The 20,287-nt window shown below is 41.0% G+C and overlaps 1 protein-coding gene across 4 annotated transcripts in view; it reads left to right on the top strand.

Annotated features, from left to right (window-relative positions):
* Positions 1-20,287, top strand: part of Fyb2 (FYN binding protein 2) — a 111,714-nt gene that overhangs the window by 68,459 nt on the left and 22,968 nt on the right. For all 4 annotated transcript variants that reach the window (XR_013110550.1, XM_076934555.1, XM_076934554.1 and 1 more), the window contains exons 5-9: positions 4,000-4,100; positions 10,998-11,032; positions 12,949-12,980; positions 13,715-13,817; positions 14,921-15,089. Coding sequence is in view for 3 of the 4 variants with exons in the window: in XM_076934555.1 (XP_076790670.1) it covers positions 4,000-4,100; positions 10,998-11,032; positions 12,949-12,980; positions 13,715-13,817; positions 14,921-15,089 (440 nt within the window). In the remaining variant the exon portion in view is untranslated. The remainder of the gene's footprint in view (positions 1-3,999; positions 4,101-10,997; positions 11,033-12,948; positions 12,981-13,714; positions 13,818-14,920; positions 15,090-20,287) is intronic.

Raw genomic sequence — 20,287 nt, 5'->3', positions numbered from 1 at the left:
CCATCTCATAAGTTGTCCTCTGATGGCCATCCATGTGCTGTTGTTATGTGTGTATTCTCTCTCACACAAACACAAATAAATATAATTTTAAAATTTTTAAAAATAGATATCCAAGAGTGATAAATTTGAATTTGTGCCCACAGCCTCCTACTCTCCACAATCACAGTGCTCTCTGCACAGCCTGCAGTACTGGCACAGCCTTCTTAGGAAATCTCTAATCCATACAAGGAGGGTCTGCATTTCCAGTTCCAGGCTCAGGGTCAGATCTCTGCAGCACAGAGATTGAATGGATTCTGTCCCCACCCCTGTTCTTGGTCCTGGGTTTTGAACTTCTGGGTTTTTTTTTTTCTGGCCAAGTATTCCAGCTCTGTAGCCAAAGAGAGAAAGATTTCTTGCTCATTGCCTTGGGAGAGTGTGCAAATACTTTCTAGAAGCCGTCATAGGTCAGGCAGCGTTTTGTTACTGTGGATTTTATGTTGGTAGCATAGTTTTGGCTTCCAAGTCAGATGTGTCTCAGCTTGACCTTCTGACTCAGACATTAACCTCCTGGCTCACCTGAGCTTCTTATTTGTGGGCTTCCTCACTACATCTGGCACCTGGGATTCTTGCTTTATTGATAACCATTTGAACTGCAATACTTTGATTATATTTCATTGTGAATCCATGTACTTTAGGGAAGGCATGTGCCTTTCATATCTGTGTACATCACTAGATGGGCCAAGAGCTATTTTTCTATTGAGAAAAACACACGAAGAGCTTTTTAAATATATTTAAAGATATGTGCTACTTCTTTCACTTTTATTCTTTTTATTGAAAATAGTTTTTTTTTCTCTCACATAATATATCCTGATACAGTATCCCTCACTCTACTCCGCTCAGGTCTTCTCCTCTCCATCTCCTCTGGATCTACCCCATTTCTGACTCCTTTAGAAGATATACTTCCTAGGGATAATAGTATAATATAAGAAGATAAATCAAAGACTGACATATCAGAATAGGAAAAACAAACAAACAGAAGGAAAAGAGCCAAAGAGAAGGCACAAGAAACACAGAGCCACTCGTTTGCACACTAGGATCCTATAAGAAAAATATTGAACTGGAAGCCATAATATACTCACAGAGAACCTGTATTGTAAAAAGAAAAAATAAAAATGTAAATAAAATAAAAATAAATAATAAGATAAAAATAAGAAACAACAAAACAAAACAGACAGACTAAAGGAAAGACCCTGATTCAATGTCGTGAGACTTGGAGCCTCCAAAGATGCTGTTGAGATCACTTCCTGTTGGCCATCGACTGTAGGATGTGAGGCCTGGACTTAAGGGTAGTTTGTTTGCCCAGTGAGATTCCCTTAGAGAAAACTAAATTTTCATTTACAAGTAGCTATCGATTGGAGCATGCTTCTGGGTTAGGGACGGGGACACTTATAAGATATTCCCGCCCCCCCCCTTTTTTTGGGCACTTAATGCTATGAACTTGACTTTATAACCTCTTCCATTGTGTCCAGTAAGTTTGGGTGTGTTGTGTATTCATTTTCATTGAATTCTAGAAAGTCTTTAGTTTCTTTCTTAATTTCTATCTTGACTCGTTTTTTTTTTTTTTTTTAATTCAGTAATGAGCTGTGCAGTTTCCATGTGTGTGTAGGCTTTCTGTTATTTTTGCTGTTATTTTTGATACCCAGCTTTAATTGATGGTAGTCACATAGGATACAGGGTGTTATTTCATTTTCTTATATCTGTTGAGATTTGCTTTCTATTTGATTATGTGATTAACTTTGGAGAAAGATCCACAAGGTGTTGAGAAGAAAGTGTATTCTTTGGTGCTTGGGTGAAATGTTCTGTAAATATCTGTCAGATCTATTTGGTTTACACATTAGTTAGCCCCAGCATTTCTCTGAGTAATTTTTCTCTAGATATCCTGTCTATTGACAAGAATAGGGTATCGAAGTCTCCCACTCTTGGTGTGTGCGAGTCACTTTGTAAATTAAACTGTAGTAGTGTTTCTTTGTGAACTTGGGTGTTCATGTGTTAAGAATTGAAATGTCCTCTTGGTGTGTTTTTCCATTGATGAGTATATGTGTCCTCCCCATCTCTTCTGACTAGTTTTGATTTGAAGTCTATTTTGTCAAATATTAAAATGGCTACACCAGCTTGCCTTGCAGGTCCATTTATTTGGAATATTTTTTCCCATCATTTTATTCTGAGGTGATGTCTATCCTTAATGTTAAGATGCATTTCTTGGATGCAGCTGGAGAATGGTTTCAATTTTTCACATCCATACTATTCTTATTTGGGGAATTAACACCATTGATGTGAAAAATATCAACGAGCATTTTTTTATTCCTGTTATTTGGTAGTGGGGAGAGAGAGAGGGATGGAGGAAGACAGAGGGAGAGGGGGGAGGGGGAGGGGGAGGGGGAGGGAGGCAGAGGCAGAGAGAGAGAGAGAGAGAGAGAGAGAGAGAGAGAGAGAGAGAGAGAGAGAGAGAGAGAGAGACTGAGACTGAGACTGTTTCCCCTCTTGATTTGCTGGCCTGTGATTATTTGTTGTGTTTTCTTGGTGTGTTATCCTCTTTTGGTTGGAGTTTTCCTTCTAGCACTTTCCTTAAGACTGGATTTGTAGATTGATATTGCTTAAATTTGTCTTATCATGGAATTTCTTATTTTGCCTTCTATAGTAATTGAAAATTTTGCTGGATATAGTAGCCTGGGTTGGCATCTGTGGTCTCTCGGAGTCTGTAGAACATCTGCTCAGGTCCTTCTGGCTTTTAGTCTCATTGAGAAGTTAGATGTTATTCTAATACATCTACCTTTGTATGTTAGTTGGATTTTTTTTGTTGAAGCTTATAATAGTCTTTATTTGCTCTGTACGTCAGTGTTTGTATTATTTTGCAACAAGAGGATTTTCTTTTCTGTATGCGTCTTGTACCATGATAGGCATCTCCTTCTATAAGCTAGAAAAGTTTTTCTTCTATGATTTTTGCTGAAAATGCTTTTTGTGCCTTTGACCTGGGTTTCTTCTTCCTCCTCTATTCCTATTATTCTTAGATTTGGTTTTCTCATAATGTTCCATATTTCCTGGATGTTTTGTATCAGAATCTTTTTAGATTTAATATTTTCTTTGACCAAGGTATACATTTTTATTGTATCTTCACTGTCTGAGATTCTCTCTTGCATTCTTTGATTGTGTGCAGCTCCCATCCAAAGTCCCTGTTTGAGTTTCTAAACTTCATCTCCAGATTTTCCCCCAGGTTTCTGTTTAAATTCTATTTCCACCTTCAGGTCTTGGCCTGTTTTATTCACTTCCTTCCACTGCTTGTGTTTCTATGAATTTCTTTAATGGATTTATTAATTTCTTCTTTAAGGACCCCCATCAGATTCATAAAGACTTTTTAATGGATTTCAGATGTTTGCAATACTTAAAACTTACTGTAGTAAGGTTGCTGGGCTCTAGTGTGGAGGTGTACTGTCCTGACTAGTTTTGTTTTGTTTTGTTTTGTTTTGTTTTGTTTTTTGCTGGCTTCTAGGCATCTGGGTTTGGGAAGATTTCTTGATACTGATATTTGATTATATTTTTGTGGGGTGGGTGTTTTGTTCCTCAGTTTTTACTGCCCTCTCTGGTTCTTAAGAGGGTTTAGTGGCTGTGATTTCTGGTAAGAAATTCTTTTATATCCTACTAGATATGGCCACTGGGGCTTCCAGGTGAACTGTATTTCTAGGTATTAGAATGGGGATGGGCTAGGGGGCATCTGAGGGGACCCACAGGAAGGAGGGGAAATCAGAATGTTCTACCATGATCTGCTTAGTCCCCTGGGGATGGGGACAAGGAAGAAAGAGAGGCTGTAGCAGGTGATCTGCTACAGGGCTGGATATGAGACTTGGGGATTGGATTTAGAGGAGTGGAGGAGAGGTGAAGAGTTACAGTTAGCCTGCCTGCTTCCCCGGTCAGAGTCAAGAAACATGTGATTTCAATAATCCCCCTTTCTTCCATTTTTCTCAGTGCAGAGTTGGAAGAAGCACATAATTATGACACAACGATTTCATATCTGAGACACTCCGGCAACTCCACTACCTTGTGTGCTGCTGGAGAAAGTGCTGAAGGTAAGTCTGCTGAAGCCAACTAATATTATAACCTGTGTGAGTAAAAATGTGGCAAGATGGTGTTTTCCCTATATAGCCAGTGAGACTTTAAGGTTGTCACATTCATTCCACTCTGTCATCTTACTTCTCTTCTATCTCTCCCATATCTAGTCCTTTAACAATACGTATCAGTCCAGTTGGGCATCAGCGCTGACCTGGATCTTTAATACCTGACTCCTCTATGTTCCTCCTCCTTTCTCCCATTCCTTTCCATCTCCCATCATTTTAACTGTTTTGCCCTTTGTATGTGTGTAGGTGGAAAACTCAAAACACTGTGATTCAGTGTTTCTCACTTGTCTTATGAAAATCTCATCTCTCATCTCAAATCTTCTTGAAAGTACTTAGTATGTGGAGATGGTGAGAACACATGATAATAATTAGGCTTTGTGTTCAATATAATTAAGAAAGGGGAGTTATCTAGTAGCTCTTGGAGTCCAAAGCTAAGTCCCCCAGCCTTTCATGATGCTCAGAAGGTTTTGTGCAAAGGAGACTCCCAGTGGAAAAGAATGAGAGACAGAGACTTATATTACTGCAAGTTTCAAGGTATTTGTTTTACTGACAGAATCATCCAGTTCTCTGTAGAAGCCGTAAGTGTCAGTGCTAGAATCAATACTAGGACTTACAGAGCCAATACTATGGACTGCATTTTTCTGCTAGACCCTCTGTGCAGATGTTTGCAGATTGAACACTCCCATCCCCCCACTGCTAGAGACAGGAGACTGAAGATCAGAGAGGCTGAGCTGTACATGGTGACCCAAGTACCGTGTGGTAGAGCAGTAGTGTAAAACAGGCTTAGCCTGTCTGGACACTCCATGCTCTGTCCATAAATCTAAGCTGCATCTTACTCAGGGGAGCTTCTCTCCCTTGCAAGGAGGCTCCAGGGGGGTCTTCTGCCTCAATTATTGCTGTACCAACAAAAAGACTTAGATTCTAGGAAAGAAGTTATTGTCCTGGATATCTACTTAGAAAGTTTGTGTCATAAAACATGAAGACATACTGACATTTCACTATTGTTTCCCAGAAGTGAGAAATTGAATAGCTACTAGAAAATTCTACTGCACAAAGTCTATATCAGTGGGATGAAAGTCCTGCAGTTGGCTACTGATGTCTGCCAAAGGTGTAGGGTTTTGTTGTTGTTTGCTTTTTGTTTTGTTTTTAATTCACTGCCTATCCTATGACAGTGAGGTTCTAAAAGTCTAAGAAGTCAGATGGTGTCCTTGTGCCCTGATAAAGTTTGAATTGGGATAAATCAGATCATCTGTGAGAAACCAGGATCCTCCCCTGAGGTAAAATTCCAGCCATAGGAACAGAACAGGGCTTTGTGTTTTCTAATGTTTGTACTGACCCCAGGAAATCTTACAATATAGATTCTAATTCCACAGCTCTGGAATGTGTCCTTGGAGCCCGGTTTCTTAACAAGTTCACCATTCATCTGATGCTCCTGGTCTGTCCACTGTACTTTGACCAGAGAGTCTAGGGCCACATGAAGGCAGAATTCTCATTTCTTGACTTTCTTCAAGACTAAAGGCTCACAGAACCAAGGGGAAGTTTCGGTCTAAGTCTACACCTTTTTTCTCTGGACCCCTGAGACTCCCTTACCCTAAACCTACCATTCTAGACATGCCTTACCAAGATCCTGGTTAGGGATTCTCTGTTGGTCCATCTTCCTCATGACACACCGAGCTGCAAGGAAAGTTTATGGATGGTTCCACACATACAGGACTACTCATGCTAGAGGATGAAGCTGAGGGTTGACTATGGAACGCTGGACAAGTCATCATTCATTCATTCTGGGGCACAAATCCCAAATTGGGCCTTCTGGGGGACACCATTTCAGATACCGAAAGAAGGAATTACTAACCTAAGCCTCTCTTCGGTCTTTTCTGAAGAGTCAGTCCTTTGTGTACTTTAAGGAGTCCAGGGCTGATGACCTGGTCCAACTAAGAAATGATTGTGTGGAACAGCAGGGAGTCAGATGGGAGGGGATGGAGATGGCTAAGACTACCTTTGTAGAAGGACATCTTTGTAATAGATGAGAATAGACCAGTAAGACTTAAAAAACTGAAGATCTATAGCCAACTGTTAGGAGTTGTTCTGTGTGTATCCTACCACCTTACAAAGATCAATGGAATTGACAAATCTCTAGAAAGAGTGACTTAAGAAATTAACAATCCCAGGAATAAACTGGGGATCACCTCACAGACCCTGTGGGTACCAAGAAATAAGCATTATAAAGCCCTGCACATACATGAATTTGGCAACTTAGACAAAAGCGAAACAATTCCTCCTAAAGGTCAGACTACCATGAATCACCCAAAATAATCTGATAACCTGTAACACTTAGGAAAACCTGAACTTAGAACTTAAAGAGTCCCCCAAATAAGGGCTGAGGCCATGGCTCAGTGGGTAGAGAGCTTGCCATGCATGTATGAGGACTGGCGTTTTAATTCCCAGGGCACGTATAAAAGCCAGGAGGTGTAGCTGCTACCCATAATCCCAGTATTTGGGAAGCAGAGATGGGAGTCGGTGAGACAACCTGCCTCAGAAAGTAAAATGAAGAGGAGTTAAGGGTACCCAACACTAAGCTCTGGCTTCCAAGTACACATGCACACCTCCGACACACATGGGTAAATACATGCATGTGAACATAATATACATATGCACATGCCCATCACACATGGGTATCTGCATACATGACACATGCATGCTTGTGTGAGTATACACACCACATAAACAAGTTCCCCAAAGAGCATCCACACTCAAATGATGTCACTGAAACATGCTTCCAAACACTTAAAGAAGAGCTAACACTGACGTTTTGCAGTGTATTCAAGAAAAATAGAGGCAAACAGTTCCTGGCTCATCTCATGAACTTAGCAGCACAAGCCTGACATTAAGACTAAACAGACAGCAACCCTCAGGTCAATGTCCTATCTGAGAGTGGCCGTGAAGACCCTTAATTATTATTAAGGATATTAATAATAGAATGCAGCAAACATAATTGACTGCGGCTTGTTTCAGAGGTGCAACGCCAGCTCAGTATCCATCCGTCAATCAACACAACCCACCATAATGATGGATTAAAGCAGTTAAATCACACCATATACACAGAAAGGATACTGGGCAACTTTTTACCCTGACATATCATAATTCTTGAAAAAGTAAGGGAAGAGGGGCTCCCCCATGTTAATAAGTGACAGACACAAGAAGCCTGCAGAACATGCTACTTAATGGTAAGGACTGACAGCTTTCTCTCCAAAATCCGAAACAAAAGAATGCCTTCATCTACTGTGCTTACTCGGTGCAGCACTGAGAGTTCTAACCAGTAAGAGGCAAACAAGGAAATAAAAGGGCAAAGAGAGATAGCATCTTAATTTGCAGAAATTCCTAAGAGTTTACAAGAACCTACCAGAGCTACACCCCCCATCCTCCACCCTCACTACCCCACCCCCACCAAGAAATACAACATGGTTGTGTTTGCATGTTCTATCAATGTGTGCATGGATGCTGCTTTTGAAAAAGTATAATACCTTTTAAGTTTTCTCCCCAGAAGATAAATACACAGACTTAAATTTGTCATAGCGTGCATAAGACTTAAATGTTAAAGAGTATAAAATTTAGACTTAAAGAAATTTAAATCTATTCCAAATTAATGAAGAGACATGTTTTGTTTGTGAATCAGAAGACCCAATGAGTAAAGCTGACAATAAAAAAAGAATACATCAGTTCTCCCCAAGTGATACATAGGCTTAAGGCAGTTCTATAAAAATCCCAGCAAGGTGTTCTGTAGCTATAGACAGGACTCATCTAAAAATAGCTGCCGACAATTTTGAGAAAGAAAACAGAAGAAGGATCACCTGACTCCAATCCTGTGAACCACAGTGATCAAGATCGTGTGGCTTTGGTGGAGAGACACAGTATAGAGAAATGACATTGGGGAACCAGAAACAGGAGGATGCAAACCCATAAAACAGCTATTTACAGAGATGAAAAACAACTCAATGGCGATGGCCTTTTAACAAATGGTGGCAGAGTAGATAAGTATCCATGGGTTAAAAAGTAATGACGAACTGGAACATAATTCTCACACCTTTTTAAATTTTAATTTAAATAATGTTTCTCTCAAGAGCAAGAAATCAAATTTCTTATTAAAAGGGAGTGAGGAAAGACAGAGACAGGGAGGGGAGAATACAGAAGTAGGAATCTGTTTTCCCATCAGCGGTTCAATCCATTGAAACAAAGCCAGCAGCTTGGGGTGCATAGTACACATGGCACCCACCTTACAGAGCTCAGTCTTGGGTCACAGGATTCAGCTTGTTCTGGAAACTACATAATTCTCTACAGAGGTCATCAAGACGAGTGCCCTCTGACTAGCCTCCTGGATATTCAGGAATTCTTGACAGGTCTTGGGGAGCCTCGGGGCCACCCTCACACCATAAACTTTCAGCTGGAAAGCTGTTCTCTTGAGTGGCCTTGAGCAAGCTTTTCACTTCCTGGAGTATCAGTTTCCATATTGGGAACGTGCTATTATCAAAAGGAAGGTTATTGCCTACACTATGAAGTTGTTGGCTGCTTTTATTATCGAGTTACTTAATATTAATGATAATCATCTCAAGTGATGTAAAAGGGAGACTTGTCTGAGATCACATGGGTTATAGAAAAATAGAGGGTCTCCAGGGAATGAATCGCTGCAGTTGGAAAGTGGCTGAAGAAACTCTTCTGGATTTTTCTCTTTCCCTACCACCCTGGAAAGCCAAGTCATAGAAGGAAAGTTACAGACCCCTGCATAGAAACAGTCAGACTCCAAAGCTGTGGATCAAACCTCGTTACCATTCCTAGTCCCTTGCTGATTCTTTTGGCGTACAGCCCCCCCCCCCGCCCTTTTATTTTTGAGATTAGAATCATTTCTCCCTGCCCTTTCCTCCCTCCTAGACATTCCATCTGTCCCTTCCTGCTCTTTTCTAAGGCTTGTATTCTTCCCTTGGAGTAAGTCTGGATGCCAAAACCTCCTATTGAAGAGACTTCTCTTTGATAAAGCATTGACGATATGAGGACATTTGTTAGCTGAATATGTAATCTTTGCCTACTGGCTGAAGCAAGTATCCTCAGAGCATCTGCAAGCCTTGGTTTTGTAGTTTTTAGTCATAACATGCACTGCTATTCTTCATGGTAGCTAAAGGAAAGCAAGCACAATCATAATTTGTTAATTCTATGAAAGACAGATACAAACATGAAAGAGAAGATTATCTTTTTTTAAAAGTGTAAACAAGGGACTGGGGAGATGGCTCAGTGGTTAAGAACACTAATTGCTCTTCCGGAAGTCCTGAGTTCAATACCCAGCAATGACATGGTGGCTCACAACCATCTATAATGGGATCAGATGCCCTCTTCTGGTGTGTCTGGTATACTCATATACATACAACAAATGAAATCTTAAAAAAAAAAAAAAAAAAAAAAAAAAAAAAAAAAAGTAAAAAAAGTGGAAAAAAGTCAATACTTGGAGGTGGCAAAAATTGTGTCATTTCAAATTGTGTAAACAGATTTGAATTTTTCTAGATTTATTTTATTCTGTGTGTATGAGTGTTTTGCCTACATGTATGTCTGTGTACCATGTGTGTGCCTGATACCCAAGGAGGCTCTTAGAACCCCCTGAAACTGGAGATGCAGGTAGATCTGTGCTACCACGTGGATGCTGGGACTTGAACCTATGTCCTCCACAAAATTACAAGTGCTCTTAACTGCTAAGCCATCTCTCCAGCCCCATAAACATATTTACTATTTTTAAAAGGGGTGGGTATTAAACAAAAAAACTAAAACAAAGGGCATAAAATATTTTTTCCTGAATAGGAAACGACTAAAGATGAATATCTGCAGTTACCTGAGTAGAACTGCATTATTAAACATGAATGTAGAAATTTAGGTCTAAGAAAACCTACATTTTAGGGAAAATTAGGATTAGATTTGTCAGTGGAGTATATGTTTATATTAAGATCTGATCAATGGGACATTTTTGATCAATTTTAGGCTAGTAGTAGAAGAAACAAAACAGAAACCCTGCCTGTTCCACACCTCCATCCCAGTTCAAAACTTTTATAGAGGTTTGCTAAGCAAGAAGCAGTGAGAAGCAATTTTCTAGAAAATCTGACACTTTCCATAAATGTCCAGTGTCTTGTAGACAACATTTCTAATTGCTATCTGGGAGGTACTGATGGCCCAGCTTCACAGATGGACAGGCTCATGGGAATTCACCTGAACCACTCAGGAAGAGAGTGGCAGGACTCATTCCTGAAGCCAATTCTTACATTTTTAAAAAGCCAATTTTTACAATTTTAAATAATTAGGGAAGTCATGATCTCGCTAACCGTCAGGAAAGTCAGAAGATATTTATGTCCTCTCAGGCTCTTCTTTCAAGCTAAGTTTAGGGAAAAGGCACTTGGGACAGAACCTGGCAAATATCTGTTAAAGTGGACTCAGGTTCCTGTTAGTCTGTCTCCCCAGCCCCAGCCCCCCACCCCCCGCTACACACCCTATACACCCCACACACACACACTCTTCATCCTCCCACATACACCCCCCCCACACACACACCTTTCATATTTGTCTTCTAAGTGCTGCTACTGATTTTCAATGCTTTCTTTTAAGCAGGATGCTTTCATCAGTTATAAATTCCACTCTGGAAATCCCCATAAAATGTACACCTTGAACCTTAGACTTTTCCTACTTGTGCAGAGCAGGTCACAGATCAATGCTCTGAAGGGTGAGAAAACTGGACTCTGTAACCATGTGAATTGTGCTGATCCTGAATACTGTGAGAGATGAGTAGATAAACTGACTTCAAATATCTTTTGTTTATTTTAGCCACTTATGAAATTGAGATTGAAGAACTCCAAAAGGTATTGCTTCTCCTGACCTTATTGATATGTGACTAAGAATACCACACTCCCACAGGCGTGAGTCTAGGGTACTCTCCAGCAAGATGAAAGCTCCTTATTTGCAGCAGGCTTTTCCAGGCTCCTAGTGGTCAGGATTCTGAACCCTGAACCTTTTATGTAGAGTTACAAGGTGTGTACAGGTCAATACTTGGAGTGTAAATCTAATGAGCAGACACGGTCTGAATTGATCCTTGGACCCTCCCTCATCTCTTGTGATCTGTGCCAATAGCTTTACTAACTATCTCTTTCAGAGAGACAAGTCCTTTAGGATAATCCAAATTTATATATTTTATGCTTTCACGAAAACAACCAGAGCCTGGAAGGCATACTTCCTGGGCTCCTGCTGGTGGTGTTAAGTGCCACCTGGGAGATGATGTAGCAATTCAGTTGGGGCCCCCAAGTAGAATTGTACAGGCCTCAGTCAGATTCTGACTATGACCTTGAATCTTGCTCAACGTCCTCACCTGTACAATTAATAGAACACCCATATCTAGAATCCTTGTGAGGGTTCATAAGGCAAGCCCCGAAGGAATGGTATGTTCAGAAGTACCTGGGACTCAGCATTCAGCTCTCTGAAACACCACTGTTCTGTAAGTGGAATATTCCCTATGGGGATAAGAAGAAGCAAGTTTTCTCACTGTGTCTGCCATAGCAGATGTTGAGTAAAGTGACCGGTACTTCTTCAAATTGCAGAGAGCAGTAAATTATATGAACTCTTGCTACAGTGTCTGGCACATAATAGACACTTTCTGAGCACTTTTGTGGGATCAGTGAGGGATCTATTCCATGCTCAGTGGACTCATTTTGTATTTTTAAGCTGGGTGAGCAGAGTCCAGTTCCACCCTTTTTGATGAGCTGGCGGTAGGGATGCGTGAGTACAGCTCATGTTCTTACAAGGTGCCCTTGGACCCTTAGAGAAGAGCTAGTCACCCCAGCTCAGAGCTCAGAGCTCTGTTTTCTGTGGTTGTCGTGTTTTCTGCCAGTTACCTTGTCTGCCTCCTGTTGACACCTGGGTCTCTAGCACTGAGTCCCTTATTTGACCAGGAATTACACGGCAACATCCAATCCTCAAGATGACCCTGGGAAGCAGGATCCCTGCTCCCAACTATAAATGGTAACTTAAGAGCTCAGAGCTATTAAATAGGCAGCAATTAATACATCAGAGATATTTTAAAAGGTCCATCTGACTTGTCTTTAGTGCTGGTTTCCTAGAGTTCTATGATGAAGAACTAGGAAGTGTGGGGCTCTCCTCCAAACACTGCCTGGGAAATGGTGTGCTTGGCCTTTCAGGCAGCCTGTCAAATTACTATTTTCTGTTTTCTTAGAAGGTCTTGGCTAGATTCCAAACAATTACTGACATCAGATGTGGGACCAGTGATTAAGGGGAAGGAGGGTTGTATTATGTTGTTATCACTGGGACATAATCTTAACGAAACTGAATCTCTGCCACATAACAGAGGAGTTTTGATCAGAGAGCAGGAAGTTAGGGAGCAGTCCAAGCAAGATTCACACACTGACCTACGTCAGTTTTGGCAATTGAAACTGCCCAGATAACACATGCCGTGTGCCCTCTCAGGATCTGGACACCCTTCACCTTCATAGGCATACCTAGAAAGGGATGCAGAGAAAATGGTCCAAGCCATTTGATGGCTATAACTTACACACACTGAACATTTAGAAAAGCTGGTTTCTTTTCTGCTTGGCCTTCGGCCCCATGTGCAAGAAAGGTTCGTGGAATGTTCTATAGCCATTGTCTGCTTTCGCCATGTCCTAAGACTCCCCTCCCATTCGACCAAGTCACCTGATGATCTATAACCAACAACATCGCCTGATTTGGGTAAACTCACGAAAATGACTGCTTTCCTCTTTGTTTTCAGCCTTGGAGGAGTTTTCTCTTTCCAGAACTGAGGTAAGTTTTATCTGTAAAACGAAAGCACAGCCACTAATGACTCATGGCTGAACTCGTTTTCTTGCTATGGGCTGGCCATGGTCTCAGTGCATCAACTAGTTCTGTTCCCTGGCACCTTGTAAGGTACCCAGTGCAGAGCAGGTTCTCAGTGACCCTGCCTGGCCTTCCTTGCTCTTGTCTTCTTAACCCATACTGTATTCATGCAGCAAACTCTAGCTGACAAAACAGAGAGGAGGTCATTGAAGATAGATCCATAGATAACACACCGTGATCTAAAACACACTGGGGGACTCTTAAGTATTGTGACTTAGACAAAAGAGATGTTTGGTTTATTAGTAATATAAGATGCAAATGGCATTTTTGGAAAAACTAAGTAGCTAATAAAAAGGGAGAAGCACTCAAATAAGCTGGTGTGTGGGGCAAACTGAGGAGCTAACCCCAAACAGAAGTGGAGGAAAGGAACAAAGAGGTAGAATTGGAAAGGAGGAAACCTGGAAGACTACAAGAGGACTTAGATTCCCAAAGATATTGGATAATGAAAAGATTTAAGTAAGAGTTGACCTTCATACTGGTTGGAATAGGCAGAAGCTCATGTAAGCTATCTGTCTGACTTGTTTGGTCCTGGCTCCTCATCTTAAAGGACCATTCATTGTTCTCAGTCATCTCACTTGGACTGGGCTAATCTACCATCTACAGTCAAGACCTTACTTTTCCTTGGTATCTTCATATTTTAGTCCTAGACATAAAGATGAAGAAAACACCATGAAGGAAAAAGAGTCTGGTGAATCGGAACCTCCAAGACCAAGAAGGGAGTCACACCCTATGCATCCTCCCAAGGTATCTGTGTCCTAGGCTCCTGATGTCGTTCAACCACGTGATCTTCCTTAAATACGTAGCTGATCAGTGTCATCCACTGCTTGTCTGTCAAAACTAAGAAATAAAAATCCAGACTCCTTGATTTGTATGTAAGACCACTCAGAATTCAGCCACAGCCCACCCTGTCTTTAGCCTCATCTCGTCTTCCTCATCTATTTCTTCCCCCTTTTCCTTTAGCTTAGCTCTCACCACAGTTCCCGGACCACCCCTTCTGGGCTATTAGTCACTAACACTTCTCCAAATAGCACATATCTTTACTCATTCTCATTAATCTGCCTGACATCCCTTTCCCCTTCCATCCATCTCCTACCTACATTTTACAAGATAGACTTTGATGAATTCTGCTTTTGGAAGTTTTGGAAGATTTCCCAAACTCAATCTCCCAGTGAAAAGGACAAATCTCTCCATCCTGTTTTCAGGGCTGTGTACCCTTCCATAAGTAATAATATCACATTAACCCTAATTGCTTGTGAATGTGCACTGTGACCAGTGTTTGAGATGCTCAGTCAACTGCCTGGGCTACTTCCAGAGCTGTTCATGCCATCATATATTCAGTATAAGTCTCATAGATCAGAAAATGGAGACTTGAGATGAAACCCAAGGTAGTGGACAGAAAGACAAATGTCAAGCAAACTGTGGGGAAGGAGGAGTGCCCAGCAGCCTCCTTATAGGTGATGAGAACTGGGATGGAGGGCTATGCCATCCCTCAGAAGATTACTAATAGTGTGACCACCATTGGTTATTTGACCTGCCTAGATGCTTTATCAAGAGGACTAACAGCATCTTTTTCCTCATGGGATGCCATGATGGTTGAGATGGAATGGAGACTCTGAGGTAGAGTTCGCACTCTCATGGGCCTGCCTCTGTGGGACTCATGAGCACTCAAATAAATGAAGGGCATGGTATGCACTCTGGTAAGACGTGGAGTCTAAGAGAGCACTCAACAGCTAGTAATATTAAGACTTGTTCTCACCAAGGAACACATCCTGAAGACCAGAATGCATGAGCAAGGAACTGACTTGGTAATCAGCCCCAGCAGCGCTCTTCCTGTTCTGTGTGTTTAGGTAGTTGTCTGCGAAGAGACTCCAGGAAAAACCCAGGTGACTGGAGTCCATGAGGACAGAAGGAGTGTGCCAGCTGGAAACCAGGAAGCCATGACTGACACCATTCAGAACATTCAGAACAGGCTCTTCCCGGAGGTTACAACACTGACTAGGCATTCCCAGGATAAGAGTAAGTTACCCTGGACTCTCTTCACTACTGAACTGTTTTAAAGGGAAGCATGGCTACGATCATCATTTATTTACAGATATATAAAGGACATTTATTATGTACCTAGTAACTCACCTGGAAAGGCTGTCTCCCTAGAGCAGTGGAAAGATCACTAGATTTAGACACAAAGGGCTTGAGTTCAAGTCTACACATGTGTGAATTTAACAGTGGTGTGGTTAATTTGTATTTCATTAGTTCAATTTCTCTGTTAAAAAGGGAATCTGAACATGAACTTCACAGGAGTGTCATGAGGACCAGATCCAACAGCTGTCATGTGACAGTCTTGTTGTTTTCTTGTCTACCCACTGACCCTCGCTCTCACCATTGGCAAGTTGATATGACATACAGCATCTCTAAGTGACCATTTCAGCTTCATTTCAAAACTCTTGATTATAAACAACAATAACTAAATCATACTTGGTTAAACTACATACTTAAAAGGGGTCACTTGGCAGAAATTCTAGGCATGGCTTGATCCAGGAACACAGGTAATACCACAAAGACAAAGTATCCTGAGTTCTCCTCTGAGGCAACTCTGTTTTCAGGCAGAGTCAGTTTCTGTTCAGTCAAGCTGGCAGCAAGCAGTGGGAGTTACATCCTATTCTCTGAGAAAGCCCAAAGGAAAACTAGTAATTTTTGTCTCTCCAAAGATAAAAACCATGATTCTTACATTGAAATTTGATTGGGTCACGAGCCATCTCAATTAAAAAATATGCTCTAATGGGACCCGGCTGCGTCATGCATTGAGCTAGGAGTGGGTAGATTAATTTCTACCAAATAACACACCATCTGTCTTGGTTACTTTTCTGTTGTTGTGAAGAGGCACTATAATCAAGACAACTTAGAGTTCATAACCATCTTGTCAGGAGACATGGCAGCAGGCAGGCAGGTATGGTGCTGGAGCAGCAGCTGAAAGCTTGTGTCTCATCCATAAACACAAGGCATATGAGAAAGAACTAACGTGGAGTAATATGAGCTCCATCCAAGTCCAGCCCAATGACATGCCTCCTCTAACAAGGCCACACCTTCTAATCCTTCTCAAATAGTTCTTCTAACTGGGGACCAAATATTCAAATATATGATTTTACGTGGGCCATTCTCATTCAAACCAAGACTTCCTCACATGGAAAGAAAACAGGATAGCTGTTGTCAGGAGAATCAGAGTAGATGTTACATAGATGAGGAAATACCCACTGACGCACATTGGTCCATGGAAAGTCATGCCAGACTAGGATGAATTCAGTGATCAAAAGGATAAAGTCAAGGCCCTTGCCATCTACTCTAGGGACATAGGTCTTACCTATGCCATACATATGTCCCCTGCATGCTCTCTGCTCTGGAGGAATGACTTTAGAGCAGGTCATGTGCTTAAATGGCCTTATATTTTGACTTAATCTCTTTCTGCCACCTGGAATGTTTTTATACTTTACTCCCTTACCTTATTGTGTCCTAGTCACCTCTTCAAACTCATCCTTAAAGTCACTTCTGGGGTTTGCTTTACCTTCAGCTTATTTTTCTCTTATCCCAAATATTAATTTATTTTATCCTAAAAAGACTTAGACAAACCAGGATCTATTTAATAAATGATACAAACAAAAGAGGTATCAGTAAATCACAAAGTGAAGATGTTCTACGTATGCATGTTGTATTAGTTACTTTGTTGTTGTGTTAAAATACTATGGCTAAGGCAACTTAAAGATGGAGTTTATTTGAGCTAATACTTCCTGAGGGATGCCAGTCCCTCATGGCTAGGAGACATAGTAGCCGATGGCAAACATGGTGACAGAAAATGCAGAAACTCATATCTTCAATGGAAAGCAGAAATTGTAAGTAGGGCAAGCCTGTTTAATCTCAAAGTCCACTCCCTAGTAACGTATTTCCTCCTGTAAGGCTGCACCACCTACTGTCCCTAAACAGGGCTACTAACTGGGAACCTAGTGTTCAAATACATGAGCCTATTGGGGCCATTTCTCATCTAAACTGCTGTACATATTTACAAGTTTGACAAAAAACCCATAAAGGGAATATATGAATCTTTAATATAAACATCTTTAGATTCATAAAGTATAAAACAGAAACTAACCATATAAAAAAAAGTATGGTAGATATTGAAATTGAAAAAAAAAATTTGAACTGGCATTTGATCACAGGGGAAAGAGGGCCTCCAAAAGGTGAATATGCCATGAGAGCCCAAGGTCATTGACTCTCCAGTGCAAGTGGAACTGCAAGTGAAGAGTATCTACCATCATAGCATCTCCAACAGAAAAAGACTAAAAACATTCAGTGTTGGTGAAGATATGGACCAGGTAGAATGTTCCTATTCTGAGAAGATTGTAAGCTAGGACCATCACCTTGGAAACACTTGTGAATGTTAGAAACAAACACATGCACTTTCAATGTCTAAGCATTCAGGTTGGACATATCCCAGGCAGAAATATGTATTTAATTCACAAAAATATACAAATTGTTTATGCCAGAAAATTTTATAATAGTCTCAGACTAGAACTTGTCCAATGAGGAGTAGAATGGAGGGCTGGAAAGGACAACATCCTGAAAGCCCAGCACTCGGGATACAGAGGTAGAAAGATGAAGGGTTTGAGGCAGCTTGACCACATAGTAAGGGCTGTGCTTTTCCTTTTAAATGATTCACTGTTTATGTGTATTAGTGTTTTGCCCACATGTTGTCTGTCAGGGTCCCTGAAACTGGAGTACAGACAGTTGTGAGTTGCCATGTGGGTGGTGGGAATTGAATGTGGGTCCTCTGGAATAGCAGTCAGTGCTCCCAACTACTGAGCCATCTCTCCACTCCTAGGGCTGTATCTCACGGGGGAAAATGCAACAGCAACAACAAACAGAGTAGACAAATACAGCTTACCCTGTTCACACAACAGAATGGAGAACAGTCCTAGTAATGGTCACATTGCAGCTATCAGCAACAAACTGGAAGAATCTCTCAGCATTACGCTCAGTGCCAGTGTGCAACACCCAGGAGTGCAAACTGCATTGCTGCATTAATACGAAGGTCAAAAGACAGCAGAATGTACCTAATGAATTCAGAGTCAGAACCACAGCTACCCAGAGGTAGGGAATGGTGCAGGTGCAGCTGGCTCTTCATCTGCGTCCGTGAAGATGCTCAGGTTAAGCAGTCCTTGATGACGTATTTCCCCTGTATCACACTGTCATTAACTCTTACAGCAGGACTAGGGATGCAGTTCAGTTGGCGTGTGCTTGCCCAGCATGTGGAAGATTCTTGGTTTGATCCACAGCACTGGAGTACAAAGACCAACAAACAGGCAAACGATCATGAAAGTAAAAAAATATGAAAAGGCTTTTAAAAGCACAAACATAACACATACACCTTCTAAAATGAGAAAATTAAAAATACCGGAGAGAAAAACCTTGGTTAATCAAGAAAGGGAAAGATTTTAAAAGTAGAGAAAATTTTTAAAATATGTTCTAATATAGTAGGATACAAATATTTCAATATCAGTAAAAGCTGGGCATGTTAAAATTACTACTTAGAAAATGCATTGGAATTGTTCAGAATTCAAATATTTGAGTGCCCTTTACAGGTCCTATACTTTAGGTGTGGGGATTTAGCAGTTAAAAAACAAACAAACAAAAAACAGAAAAAGAATCTGTTCTTCATGCACACAGGACTGAAGATCCTATCTTTCATACTGTACAAAAATTATTTCAAAAATGGATCAAAGACCTTAGTGTAACAACTAAAACCCAGGAAGTCATGAGAAAGACACCTGGGGAAAACCTTAAAAATATGGATATAAGCAACTAGTTACGTAAGATAATTGCAACAACAAATGAATGAGACTGCAAATGTAAAAGCTTCCAACAGCAAAGAAAACAGCCAGCCACACAGACGGCAGCCACACAGACGGCAGCCACACAGACGGCTACAGAACGAGGGGAAATCGTTGCCAGCTATAATGGACTATTAATATTGAGAATGAATAGAAGTTTAAAATTCAACATTGAAAAATCAAATAATCCAATCAATAAATGGCACATGAACACAACAGGGGCATCTGCTCAAAAGACATAAAAACTATTACATGGAAAAACATTCAACATCCTTAACCATTAAAGAAATGTAGATCAAAACTACGCTGAGAGCGCATCTTACCCAATCAGAATGGCCATCGCAACTAAGCAAAACAAACTCTAGAGAGAATGTTGGAATGCCGGTGGGAGTGCGAATTAGGGCAGCTGCTGAGGAAAGTGATATGACAAAAACTTTCAAAAAACTAAAATGGAACAGTCACATGACACAGCTGTATGTCAGGGATGGCTGTATGCAGATGGGGTGTGGGGGTCTAAGTCAGCACACTCTTGTTTATCAGAGCACGGCTTAAAACAGGCAAGGTATAGAGTCACCATCAACTGATGAATGGGTAAAGAAAATGAAACAGGAGGGAAGAAAGGAGGGGAAGAGAGTGTATATGTGTTATGAAGAATGAGGGGGCTGGGGAGAGGGAGGTGCCTCCATTAGTAAATATCTTGCTTTGGTGCATGAGTTTGGATGTCATAACCTGTATCTGAACAAGCAAACAGAAACCACAACAGGCATGGTAGTGTGCTTTCTAATTCCAGCCCAGTAGAGACAAAAGCAGGCAAGATCCCTGGGGCTCACCAGCCAGCTCAGTGAGTTCCAGGCCAGTGAGAAAGCTTGTCTCAAAAAACAACACCCAAATTTGACTGCTGGCCTCCACACACGCATACACACTAACACACGGAAGAACGAAATTATCATTTGTACGAAAATGGATGGAACTGGAGAGGGACTGAGAAAGACAGGCTCAGAATGATTTAATCATGTTCTCTCTCTCATGCGGAAAGATACTCACAAGAAAGACAAAAGGGTCCGTGTGGAGGGAGAGAAGGTAAAGCAAGAGGATAGATGAGGTAATAAGATCAGAGTGTATAAACTGAACTATGAACGTGCCACAATGAAGTACATTCTTTGTACACTTAATGTAGATTAATAGAGTCTCTCTCCCCGTAGGGGTTACTTTCTAATCAAACACGGCAGACAATGCATAAACAATAAGATATTCTTATGGGAAATGGAAAATTGTTTAAGTAAAGAAGGGAAAGAAAAGGAGGTCATGGATATTAGAACCTGAATGTGTCTGTGGTTA

This window comes from Arvicanthis niloticus, chromosome 5 (genome assembly GCF_011762505.2).
Source record: "Arvicanthis niloticus isolate mArvNil1 chromosome 5, mArvNil1.pat.X, whole genome shotgun sequence".
Classification (NCBI taxonomy): Eukaryota; Metazoa; Chordata; class Mammalia; order Rodentia; family Muridae; genus Arvicanthis; species Arvicanthis niloticus.
The sequence above is the reverse complement of the archived record's forward strand: the minus strand, read 5'-3'. Positions and strand labels throughout refer to the sequence as shown.